Raw genomic sequence first — 13,029 nt, 5'->3', positions numbered from 1 at the left:
TTTCTGCATATCACAGAAAGACCAAATAAGGTGTGATGTGCATGGTAGAGTATTAGCTCATTGTAATTATTTTTCCAGCAAAGTCTGAAAAGAAGAACTTCTAACCCTTCCCTAAAGGCATATCTGGTGAATAAGAAGATTTTCCTCTGTCTGCTTCTGCCTGCAATGTCTATCTCAGCCTGTCAAGCCACTGGTGGAGCATAAAGCAGCTTCCAACTTAGAGATGGATTCACCTGCTTGTAGGTTAAGCCAAGACAGAGGGACATGCCTCGTTACTGTCTTTGTAATACTGATGGATAGCAAAGTTAAATGTTTGAATCCAGCCACTCTTTCACACTGACCCTAGAAAGGATTAAATTAAGCAGGAAGAACTGGTAAGCAAGCCCACACATGAGTAATGTTTAATTAAAGTAATTCTGTGGGTGGCTGGGTGTGTGGGAAAGCTGAAGAGAGAGATGTGTGGGAGAGGAATAGGAACTTGTGAGTATAAACAGGATTTAAAAAAAAAAAAAAGTATTTTCAGAGTTGGGGGGTAATAACCCACTGAGCATTCTTAGCTGAGACCCACATGTAGTCATGCAGGAGAGTAAGTTTAGCTCCAGGCACAGACTGGCACATGAATAGAAATTTAGCCTCATGATTTAAGGGTGAAGAGAGGAAGCCTCTCTGCATGATCCCCACAGCTTTTAACTGCAAACTTGGTCAGCCCTGCAGCTACCTGTGCTACCTGACCACTCTGATGGAGAGATTCAGGCAAGGGGAAGGATTTTGCTGGATAACCAAGAAGTTACAAACATCTTCTCATCTCCAAGCAATACACAAGTTTATACTGCAATTGCAAAGAGTTGGTGAACAGAAATCAACAACTTCTGATAGAGTTGCAAGCTATGAACAATCAATTATGTCATTTACAAGAGAATGGAAAACATCATTGGTCTTAGCTAACCTAAACACAGCCACTCATGCATGCAGTGAAAATGAGCTAATTTTCACCAAAAAAAAAAATCCCTCAAAAGGATCAATTTTAATTACTATGTTCCTACGTGGAGCAAATATGCAGAAGGTCAAATATAAAAGAAGTTTAAATTGGCTATTTCAGCATACCTAGGTCTCCTTTGAAATTTATGCTCAGTGTATTCAGCAAAATGTGCAACAGTGTTTTTTATCAATACATATGAACCCACAGCACATTCAAGCACAGCCAAAGCATTTGCATGCCATGGCTACCTAGCACAGAGAGAAGAAGAAGCCAATAATATAACACGTAAAATAACTGGTATGGAGAAGTTAAGAGACCAAGAGACAATACAAAGTACAAGAAAACACAAAAAAACCAATATTAGCTGAGCTCTTTCAGGGACAAGCAGGAAGAAAATCCTAAATTGTTTAATTGGTTAATTAAACTTGACAGATTAGAAATTAATTGGTAATGCTTTCTAGAAGAAACTTTTCAAGTTGCACTATTATGACTATCTCTGGTTGACAATATGGTTGAAAGACCTATGCAATGTTTTATGCTTCAAATCTGCCGTAGAGCTGGCTGGAATTACCTGTTGAAGGGATCTAAGAACTGTTAGTGTGCCCTATGAACAACATTCAGAAGGGTGATCAGTGGCATTCAGCTAATTTATTTGAGCAAACTTGACTAAAGATAACAGAGCATAATTGCTCTCTTTACCCTTGTTGGTGGGTTTTTGTTTTGTTTTGGTCTTGTGGAGGAGCTTCAGCTTCAGTATTTCACCAAGTTCAAGCACACAAAAATGAATGACATTAAAAATCACAGTATCTGTAAAGCCCCACAAAAGCAGAATGATATTTTTTTCTGTCTTCTATTTCAACATCATATTTTTGAACTTTTCTTGCAGTGGGAATCAAAAGGTAAAAGAAACTGAGGTGATACCTAAATGAGAAAGAGCAGACACTGAGATCTCAGAAGAGCCCCAGACACACTCCTGTGCAGTCAGCTGGCAGCGTAAGGCTGCTGTCCTCACACCACATACCCACTCAAAATCACAAAGCCCAAGTTCACTCAGCAACACAGGAAAAAGAAGGGTGGTTATTTATCTTCTTCCCAGCCAAAACAACGACATACAGACACTCCATGAACAGCATCGTAGGAACAGTGTCAGGTTCTGTGTAACCTGGAGGAGAATCTATTTTAGAGCTGGCACTGCCACGCAGAGGGGCTGAAGTGAGCAGTGTGTTCCTGCTATTCCTTAGCATAAGCAAAGGAGCACACGTGGGGCACGGCTGCAAAGCTGGCACACAGGGCTCTCAGCAAGGAAGCCTCTTAGAAGCAATAATGCCTATGATCAGAAGTCATTACTGTGCCTCAGCGCCCCAGCACAGCATTATGTTATCTATTTGGGATGTCAGTTTTGATCTCCTCACTGTGGAGCAGGAGCTGGACCAGGTTCCTTGCTTCTGCAGCAGTGAAGCACTCAGGGTCTCAAAATAAGCTCCTTGAAATATTTCCTTCAAGGAGCAGTTGGGACCTGATATAATAGGTAGTATAAATGAAATAGCACACCATGCTGATAGAATAGCCTGCGCCAGCAGGGTATGATTTAGATGAATAAACACTGCTGTAAGAGTTGTCAAAGCATTATCAGCTATCTAGCATACTGGTGGCAAACATCTAGAGACAAAAATATGGCATTGAAATAGAATAAAAACTGTGTCATTGACACCAGCTGGCAATAAAAAAGTGTCCGTGGGGGAATCTGACTTCGCAAGACAGCCACTTTGTGGTGCAAATTCCAGTTCCTTCAGAGGGGGAGCACAATGCCATCCTTTAGAGAAGGAATTGGCATGGTTTTCCACCCTGAAACTCCACTCTGCTCCTTGTCAGCCACAATTACAGAGAAAAGTGAGTGAGCCACTCCTTCCCAAGCCACAGGAGACAGCTCCAGGTACCCCACAGAAACCTCTCAGGCAAGCGCAGGACATGCAGAGCCAGGGATGACAGTGGCTGAGCTCAGAGCACTGACCAGGTCCCACTCTGCAGACACCTGGCAGGCTGGCTCCCAGCAGGTTCAGCTCAGGGCTCCGAGCAGAGCCGTGGTTATGGGATGAGCCAGCACAGCACAGAGAACCTGGGCTTGAACGTTTCTGCCTCCCTGACACGCTGCTGCAAGAGCAGCTGATGGACACCTGGACAGCAAGGAGGATACAGCACACTGCTTAATGTGGAATAGAACGGCAAGAACAGCTAATGCAGCCCGCACTCCCAGGAGATGGAGAGGTCATGAATGGAACAGTAGGAGAGAAAGAAAAGATGAAGGGAGGAAGGAAAGAAGCTGGGGGGGGAAACCACTTATACTAATACTTAATACTTAAAGGACAGAGCAGAAAAAAAGAGCTAGTAAAAACCAGAAATATGCTGCAGAAAAATGTAGTAATAATCTACTCACCTTCAGGCTTAGACAACACACTAAAGCACTTCAAATGCTTCCTACTCCCAACTTTCTTACCCAAATTAATAAGCACAACACAGTATTTGGTATACTAAATCCTCCAATATATCAACAAAGATTGTACATATCTCACTTCCCCAAAACAAAAAAGTTCAACATGGTAAATGATCTTGCAGTCCAGAGCATCACTAAGCCTTCACACGTCCTCAGATGAAGACATGGCCTCTGCAACATGACTAAAAAAGGCACAAATCTGGACAAATTAACACCAAGAAAACATCAAACTTACAGGCCATTGCATCCCAGAGAACATAAAACATCTCAAGGTGTACAGGGCAGATGGAACAACAGACATAATATCTAATATAGCAATTATTTTCACACAGAGTATCAGGTTCAGTGGGTGACACCAGAGGAATTTAGGTAATAGCCAAGTTAGTTTAGTTCTAACTGTGAAATTAGAGGAAAATACCTTATCATCTTCCCAGGCCAGAGACAACCCACACCTCTGCACTGCACATTTTCTACAGGGTTTGAACAGCCCTGCATCCTCTAATGCCATGCTGGCTGCTGATGCTCAACACTTCAGACACGTATGGATCACTCCTCCAAGTAAACTGCCTTTTCCCTCAATATCTCCCATCCAAACACACAACTTATCACATGACTTTTCAGCTTTTGAAGCCTGGTGAAGGGTCAGTACAAAGCAGAGGGACTGCACAATGATCTCAAGTTTTATGCAAAAGTAGAATTAAGTTCAAAGCAGCACATTTTTTATACACACACATAAAACACAGAGCATTACTGCAACCTCAGCCCTTACCACACTGTGACAGTTACTTCCATTATTAGTATAATACACTTAAGAACAGGAAATTGTAGAGAAACATTTACTTTACTATTACTTGCTCCCTTACACATGCCCAGCTAATGGTCATTTTATTTACACACACCTCCTGCTGTCATCAACAGAAGATGTGCAGGAAAGCCACAGGCAAAAATTGAACAAGTTTTCCTCGGAATAATGTATGTACAATACAATTGCATCTGTATATGTAGTCAGGTAAAGGCTGATTTCATAAGATGATTAAACCACCACATTGTCTTACTCAAAAATACTTTAATGCACATAACTATTCAATGTAGCACTCCAAACCACTCAACAAAATCATCAGATGTTACTTTCAACATAACATTTTGACATTTCATAGATCCAGCCTTCTAGGAAGAAGCCATTTACTATTTTTGTTAAAGCCTTAAGGCATGCTTGATGCTATGCAACTCCAAAACTCTACCAGCACTTAAATAACCCACTGCTGCTTGATTATTGATTTTTGCATACACTCAGATGCACTTCCTCCTTACTCAAAGTTAACAAACATATGGATCCAAAGAGACGAAAACCAGAGATGTATAGAGAAGACTCAAAGTAACTTTGGACAGTATTTTATTACCTAGCAATGATTTTATATTATTTCAGCTAAGTCACCCTGTCTTTAATAATTTGCTACCCTTTCATCCTATCCCTCTTCTCCTGTTTCATAGCACCACAATCAGAGTTAGCAATCCTTGCACATACCATCTGAGCACCTCTTGTTCCAGCACTTACTCTGACAGATTACTGTGTTACACTATTTTATCTAAATAGATTAAAACTGGTCACTGGGAAAGACACTTTCTGGAAGTACAAGAGCGTGTCCAAGAGTACGTGAAGTACTTTTGAACATGAATTACAAGAGCACTCTGCACAAAATTGCAGACCTGTGATAAAACCGATGATTAGAATTTTGTTCGGTTTGTGGCAAATGGAGATCGTGGCAGTGGCTCCAGCTGGGTCGGGATCATACCCTGGGTTGAAGTTGAGGAATCAAGGCAAGTTGCACAGAACCAGTTTATTTTTATTATTTCTACCTTTACTGGGGTTCAGGTGGCACTAGACCTAGCATGAACTTCAGTGTATGATTCTATCAGACAAGAAGAAAGAAACTTGGACACTCAGAGAAAGCTTGGGATGTATCTCACCTCAGCATGGATTCACTCCTTCATGGAGGAGATTAAGTCACTTCTGGTAGTAATTCTACATCTTAGCAATTAGTAATTCTACAATTGCCCTGCAGTTTTTTTAGATTCACATTGCAACATTTTAAGAACCATTTTAATGGTGTATCCAGCTTCACGTGTGCATAAGTCTGTGAGTAAAAAAATTCAAAAACTGGTCTTTCCTCTAACAGCTTGTCCTTAACCACAACAGCATTCTTTTGTGAATGACTGGCCAACTGATTATTCTTCTTTCAAATGCATAACATAAACATAACATAAACCGCTTACTGAAAAGAAATTAAGTAAAACCATTGGGACCTACCAAACAAATGCCCCTATGTCCCCACACCAATTCCACTTAAAACTCCTCGACTGGAAATCAACTATTCTCAAAGCCAGCAGGAACTAGAAAAAAACACACTTTTCTCCCTTGATAGTAAAGACCACACAGAGGTACAATATTAACACAGTGCTACTGAAGCTCTCCTTCATAATAAAAACTTATATTATGAAACCTACAGAGAGATGTACACAGCTGGACCCTCATAATGTTACAAAGCCTATGTTAAATCTGCCTGGGATCCATCTGCATATATCTACTTATAAAGTCTCCACAGTTTGCCAAGAGAAATGGCTAATGACACCTACCATAACAGATTTTAAACCTAGGTACCTGTAAGTAAATTTTGCAAATAATATTTTTCTGCACATTTGTAAACCTGACTAGTGAGCAATGTGTTAAATGTCAGTGCAGATCCATTGATAAGCACATTTCTTGGAAACCTGCCTTTTCACTGCACTGTTCTTGAGGGACAGCATCCACAGCTTTCAATGTAACATTGCAATTTAGAACAAACTATCTTGTTAAAAACCAAACCATACTAAAACTTTCTCAAATAGACCCTAAAGTCAAACGGAAGGAAATCTAATTCTTTATAAACCGCATGAGAGCTACTTCAAAATGCTCTGTCCATTCCTCTGTAAGAAAGGAAACCAGAATGCAAGGAAAGAGCACAATAAAAAGAGCAAATAACTATACCGTATTCCCTGAATATAACAGGTTAGTGGAATTGAAGTGTTATCCTGCAGTGAATGGAAATTCACTCCAAGGGGAAACAGAAGGGAAAAGGTGTCTGACAGGTAAAATACAAGTTGGATATTAGGAAGGCAAAAAGCAAATAAGAGAAGATAGCAAAGGACACAAAACCAAATAACAATAAAGCCTATTTGCATATCAGAAGCAGGAAACTTTGCAGGGAATCATTGGATTTGCTAGAGCTGGGATTGAATAGAGCTCTTGAAGAAGATAAGGGCATTGCAGACAATCCAAACTGTCTTTTCACCAGCCTTTGCTATGGAAAATGTTGGGAAAACACATCCCTGACTTCTCTGATAAAGTGACTGACATTTCTTCAAACTGAAAAATCAAAATGGGGTGAGGAAACACAATCAATTGAAAGCAATAAATGATGAGGGATGAGCTCCTGTCCCACTCACATCGACGGGTCTTTTACCATTGATTTTTGCACTGTCAGTATTTTACTTCAGGACTGAACAGAAACAGTTTCAAAACATAAAAAGGCTGAGCTGGCCATCGCAGTGGATTGTTCGAGTTGCAGCAGTGGTCACAAAAACCAAGCAAAATCAGGGGACATAAAAGAACAAAAAAGGTACAGTAGGAAAGACTTATCTTTTTAGTCAATATCCAATCTCTTCTGGAGTATCTATTCAGCTCAGGATTCCTGCTCTAAACCAATGACAGTGGTATTTGACAAGAGTTGGACAACAATCAAAAAGGATTATGGAAGCAAGTTTTAAAAGCTGGAAAGAACCAGGAATTTAACTTAGCAAAGAGATGGATAAGGGGAGACACAGTAGAGCTGCAAATAACACTATGAGATACCAGGAAATAGGATGTTCTTCAATTTAAACTTTCTCCCAGTACCGGACAAAAGAGAAACTCGGGGCGATATAAAGTACCAAGTTAAAAATAAAAAGACCAGAACATTTTACTGCATAAACCACAGAAATGTGTCATTAATTCACAAGGATTTCTCTGTCATAATAGCAAGGAATATTCTTCAGTACCATTGCTCTTGCTTTCCTTTCTTGCTCAACCCATATAAAGAAATTAGTGGCATGGCAACAAACATAAATTTGAAGAGCTCATTTAAGAGAGTGTGCTTTCCTTTTCTTCTTGCCCTAATGCATGAAACCTTTTAGGCTGGATATGAGCCAGGAAGGAAGGGGAGGTAAGCTGAGGCATGGAGAACGGCTGAGGCAGGGATGAGGACAGCCAGGAGATGCTTGAAGCACTGCCTGTTCTGTGCTCCATCCTGCACATGTAACACAGGGGGCTGGTTGATAGCTCAGAAATCTGCCAGCTCTTGGCACTGGGTATATTGGGTCCCACTCTAGAATTAAGACAGAAACACTGAACTATCAGTGTGTGAAATTTGTGACTTAAATTACAAGGTAGAGCCATCCAAGGAATCTCTTGCATAATTCATGACACTTCAGAACTTCACATATAAATCAAATAGACGGAAAGTCTATCATTTCTGCTCTGTTTAGCACAGATCCACACACAACTCGGGTAATGGCTGCACAAACAAGCTCTCTAGAAAATACAGTATTGCAGATGTGCTCTTACTAATCCACACAGTAAGTTTTGTACAGGATCATTCAAGAAATACTTTTATTAAAACTACTTGTGTAGAAAACACAAAGGTCATAAAAATAATCAAATGAGTCTGGCTAGGGTTTTTTGGTTGCTTTCTTTGGCCACGCAAATGAATGACTACAAACACTCATTTGCAATGCTTTTTCATATTGGACTTAATTAAAATTTATGCTGTGATTCATGGGCTAGCTATTAATCATTTTGTCTAACACTGTTGAAAATGAAACTCCAGGTTCTATAAAGCTCCAACACTTACTGAGAAACTCCAAAACCAGTGAAAACACGTTCTCCAGGTTCAACAGCAAACTCTGACAGACTTTCAGCCTTAACACAAATGAAGCGTGTCAAGGAAAAAAATGTTACTGATAAATACACACGAAACACAGAGCTTTAGAAAGAGCAGTAACCTTGACTTACTGTGGCTGTGCCGGAGACAGTTTGTGCATTTGTGTCAGCTGCACTCTGTTCGGAGTGTGTCTGAGCAGGAGGGTACATGTTTAACGTGTGCTCTGGAACAGTGGTTTGGCCTGTGTAGTCTGGAGCTGGATGCGGATGTGGGGCTGTGTATTCTGCAGGGATACTGTTCTGAGGTGGAGCGAACTGGGCTGAGGCATAAGGCTGTGCCATTGTGTCAGGAGGTGCTGTAGCTTCCTGATTACCCTGTGAAAATCAAAGGGAAAAAAAATAATAAAAAAAGGAAGAAACGTGGCGTGAGATAAAATAAGCGAAGGTCCTGCACCCGAAACGCAGAGAGCAATGAGAGCATCCTGGCCTGAAAAGGGCACAGTGGTCATTTCTTGAGGAGAATATTTCTTATCTGCATTAAATGCATTTTGCTAACCCTATTAAATATTATTATAATTAGACAAACAAATCTCCTGCTCGCTGGATAATTGTAGACTAGTCTTTAAGCAGGAAAGGTCAGTGCAATCTGCCTGCACTAATGATGCCTCAACTCAGACAAGGAAGAAGGACAAAGCCAGTTTATTCCAAAGGTTCCTGAGCACACCTGCCAGCACAGAGCTCGGGTAAGCTCAGCCCCCAGTCTGTGACCACTCTGACTGACCATTTACAGGACACAGTATAGGCAACCTACACACAGGGCAGGATTTGGGTGAACACTATTAACAAACACTAAAAATACCGAGGTGAAATATTGCCTTGAGATATTAAGAATACTTTGAGGTACTCTGCATTAAGCAACTGCATGGCACAAGTGCAAAATAATGATGAGATCCAGTCAAAATATTAAATATTTGAATCTAAAAGTTCATCAGTTCAAAACCTTAAATAACATAAAAGTTCTGTGTTGAGAGAAATAGATTTAAGAACTTTAAAGGTTTTACCTTTGAAGACAACAGTATTTCGTATTTCATTTCCGTATTACAATTAACCTATGGCATTAACAACACTATCCTTATGTGTTTATAGAGAGATCCCTCTTTGCATTTGATATTATAAAAATAGCCAAGCCTGATAATTTATCAACTGGAAAGCCTCTGACTAAATGCTTTGCTCACACCAAAAAGCAATTACGCTAGAGAAGGAAATGTACACTACAATATTTCTGAGCCTACATAAAAAAGTCCAAAATGGGATTTTGCCTGAGACAGCGTTAGGGGCCATTAGTGCAGGGACTATCCCAACCTCAGATAAACTAATTCACAAAATAAAATTATCCCACTAAGTAGCAAGGAATGTAAAAATGTGCAGTGAAGTTAAAATTTAATGACCTTTCAAACTACTCCATCATTCTCCCACCAACACATGCACAAGCACCTGCCCAAGACCATTGCAGGGATTTTATTTGTACTCATCAGTCCTTGATTCCCTAATTTAAAATGAGCTGGATGAATAGAAGACATTCTTCTGCACTTTGTACTTAAGGCAATTTCCAGCCAATTTCAACTAAATCAGACATCAGTTCTCTGACCTGAACTCATCCTAAACTCAAGAGCTTTTAAGAATTCACACAGGAGTTAAGTCTTGGTACTTGACAGGCTTACAAGAGAAAACTGATTTTTTCTTTGTAAAAGGCCTTCACTGTGTCCTAAAAAAATAAAACTTTATATTAGCAATCACACCCTCTCTAATTTTAATCCCATCTTTGCTGCTGGTTTTGTGTATGGCCTTGAGCAAATGGTTTCCATTTCTTCATTCAACCATCTTGAGCAGGAAACCAGTGTCATTGACTGACTTTACAGGGTTAGATCACTAAGATTTGTTTGCATATCTACAACCTTAGAAAGGTTAATGCTGCACTGAAACTGGCCCTGTTAAATTTCTCTGGAAGTTAAAAACTCTTGTTAATGTGTACTTTTACCCTGTAATATTAAAACGGTCAAGTTTCTTTCTTATTTCTCTAACCTAGTATTTTCACTATTAAAAAAAAATAAATTAATTAAAAGTCCATATGAAGCAAAACCCGGGAATGACTGGATTACACCAGAGGCATTCATAAAATGTTATAGAAATACTTCATAAATTTGTGTGGGAGGCAGCCAATCTTAAATTCTTTCATCAGCTGTTTCAGGGGGAACTTGAGCAAGGAGTAGGAATGAACAAAAGCAAATCCAGATTCTGCCTCTATAAGCATTTTCACTGTGCTGGTTTTGAAACACAGGAGCTGGTTAGTGCTGGTCCTTCAGCTATTCCTTCCTGTCAGATGCTAAACACGGCATCAGAGTCAGCAGCTGTGGAGAAAGAGCAGCAATGGCACAGAGGGACCAAGGGGTGATGTCCAGGTGCATTTCATCTAAAGGGTTTTGTACCACCTCCAGCCCTAAACCAGATGTTGCTGAGACCCCCCACTGTCTCTCATTAACCTTGACAGCAGTTCCAGGAGGGCCCTGATTAATATTCAAAGCATCCACACCTAGTGCTAATTAAGCTCATATTTAATTAAGAGGGTTGAACTTTTCTATTATTTTTACCAGCAACTCCTAACTTTTTAGATTTATCACAAAATGGCAAATTGCACTGGCAATTTCAGAATCTCCACAATGCTGAGACTCTTCTGCCTCTTCCATTAGACTTGTTCAGCTGAGGTCTGGCTCACTTATTTATAACTGAGACCCCATTAATAAGCAAACAACAGAGGGTCAGGGATTTTTTTTATTTTTTTTTTACTAACTTGTACATATTCAGAGATTTACAGCCTTGCCATTAAATAAACCAACCCCACTATGCTTCCAGCAGAAAACTGACATGCAAGATAATCAGTGTAGGCTCTGCAGGTTCATTTAATTGTTGGAAGACAGAGGACATTAAAGAAATTAAACTTGCACATGCTACTGCAGGCCGTAAGTTTAAAATGATAGTGACAATAAATCTGAGACATTCATCCCTTAAAATAAGTGACTACTGAAGACTTACCTAACCTTTAAAATTGACGTGGATTTATTATTCATAATTCAACAGACACAATATTGCAAAGTAATATAAAAGCATATGTGTTTAAACAAGTTCTTTACTATTTACTTGGCTAGTAATAACCAAAGCTTATTGTTCAAAATACTAATTTCTATCAAGAACAATGAAGTGTCAGCTACCACACATTTGTATACTCATGTGGTTGATGGAAACCCCAGACTACACAACAGATACACTTGAACAGATTTTAAGGAACCAAAAATTCTTTAAATAGAATCACCTAAAATGCTCTTTTCTTGTGCTCTTTAAAATACAGCGAACTGAAACAAATAAAAGAAATAATAAATTTTAATGCATTAAATTGAAAATATGAAATGGCCCTAAAAGCAAGAGGAAATATTGATCCCAAATTAGCCCATGAACTCAGGTATTAGAGTAATTTCAAAGCTGCGTACGACAGTACACAGGCATGGCTTAATACCACCTAGGCAACAGAAGCTGTCCCTTCAGACTCAGTTCCAAGTGTCTTCAAGATTAAATGACCCCTTAATGCTCATTTTGTGCATGGGTTTTTAAAAAAGTGGCTGTTGGCAACAGCAAGGAGAACAAAGGATGGCAGACAGTCAGGCTCTGCTAAATGTTCTGGCCCGAGTCTTAATGAAAACCACATTTCAACTGAAAAATATGCTTTACGTGGCAGTGTATAAAATCAAATTTATTGCCTTCTAGTTAAATGTTGAACTCTAAAGAACCAAATAAATGGATTCTCACGATGTAGGCAAGTGAAGGTTCTCCTATTTTATCCATGTTACCCTATCTGAAGAAAAGCTTAGAATTTAAACTGCTCCTGTCTCAGGTGCCTTTTCAGCTTCTCCTGCTCTGAAAGGATTTAATAATTAAGACATGCATAAAATGTGTCAAAACATAATAAAGCAAGCTCGTTGTGTTTGTACACAAAGGAGAGAGCACAGAAAACATTCCTTATGCCGTGTTCATTTTTTAAAAAATACATTTGCAGCATAAAAATGTATTCAATGAAAACCTTTCTGCCTGACTGTATTTTGAAGTCAAACTCACACTTTATTGTTTGTTTTGCTCTATTTTCCGTTTGGTGCCTTTTGTTTCCTTGGCAAGAGATATTTCACATTTAGAGAAAGCCTCCTGTACTGTAGTTAAATGAGCCAAACTGCATCATATCCTTAGGGCACAGAAACAAAGAAGAAAAATGCAACATTTCTCTGCAAACCTGCTGGTTCTAAGAGCTCGGTTACATCCATCAAGCACATGATTCCCCGTAGCTTGCCCTCCTTCAGACTTCAGCATCTAAACAGGGGTTAGAAGTCTTGCATGCAGTGGTGCAGCTGCTTATAAGAACTACTCTGGCTTGACTAAAAATCAAGAGTTTCAAGTGCAAATAAAAGTGAAAATACCTGCTGTACCATCGTGCTGCCTCTATTCTCCATAAACTTAGCAGCTGCTCTGGTCCCAGGCCATGCAGCATGTGCCCAAAACGAGCAT

General features: G+C 39.6%; 1 protein-coding gene across 10 annotated transcripts in view; it reads right to left on the bottom strand.

The window, feature by feature from the left end:
- The window catches only part of RBFOX1 (RNA binding fox-1 homolog 1), a 1,143,703-nt gene that overhangs the window by 114,028 nt on the left and 1,016,646 nt on the right, over nt 1–13,029 (bottom strand). For 8 of the 10 annotated variants that reach the window (XM_062503892.1, XM_062503893.1, XM_062503896.1 and 5 more), the window contains one exon: nt 8,557–8,799. In XM_062503892.1, the coding sequence (XP_062359876.1) occupies nt 8,557–8,799 (243 nt within the window). Of the gene's footprint in view, nt 1–8,556; nt 8,800–12,941; nt 12,975–13,029 lie in introns of those variants that run through there. The other 2 variants (XM_062503898.1, XM_062503902.1) reach the window with 2 other exon arrangements.

The sequence above is a fragment of the Cinclus cinclus genome, chromosome 16 (assembly GCF_963662255.1).
Source record: "Cinclus cinclus chromosome 16, bCinCin1.1, whole genome shotgun sequence".
NCBI classification, from domain to species: Eukaryota; Metazoa; Chordata; class Aves; order Passeriformes; family Cinclidae; genus Cinclus; species Cinclus cinclus.
The sequence above is the reverse complement of the archived record's forward strand: the minus strand, read 5'-3'. Positions and strand labels throughout refer to the sequence as shown.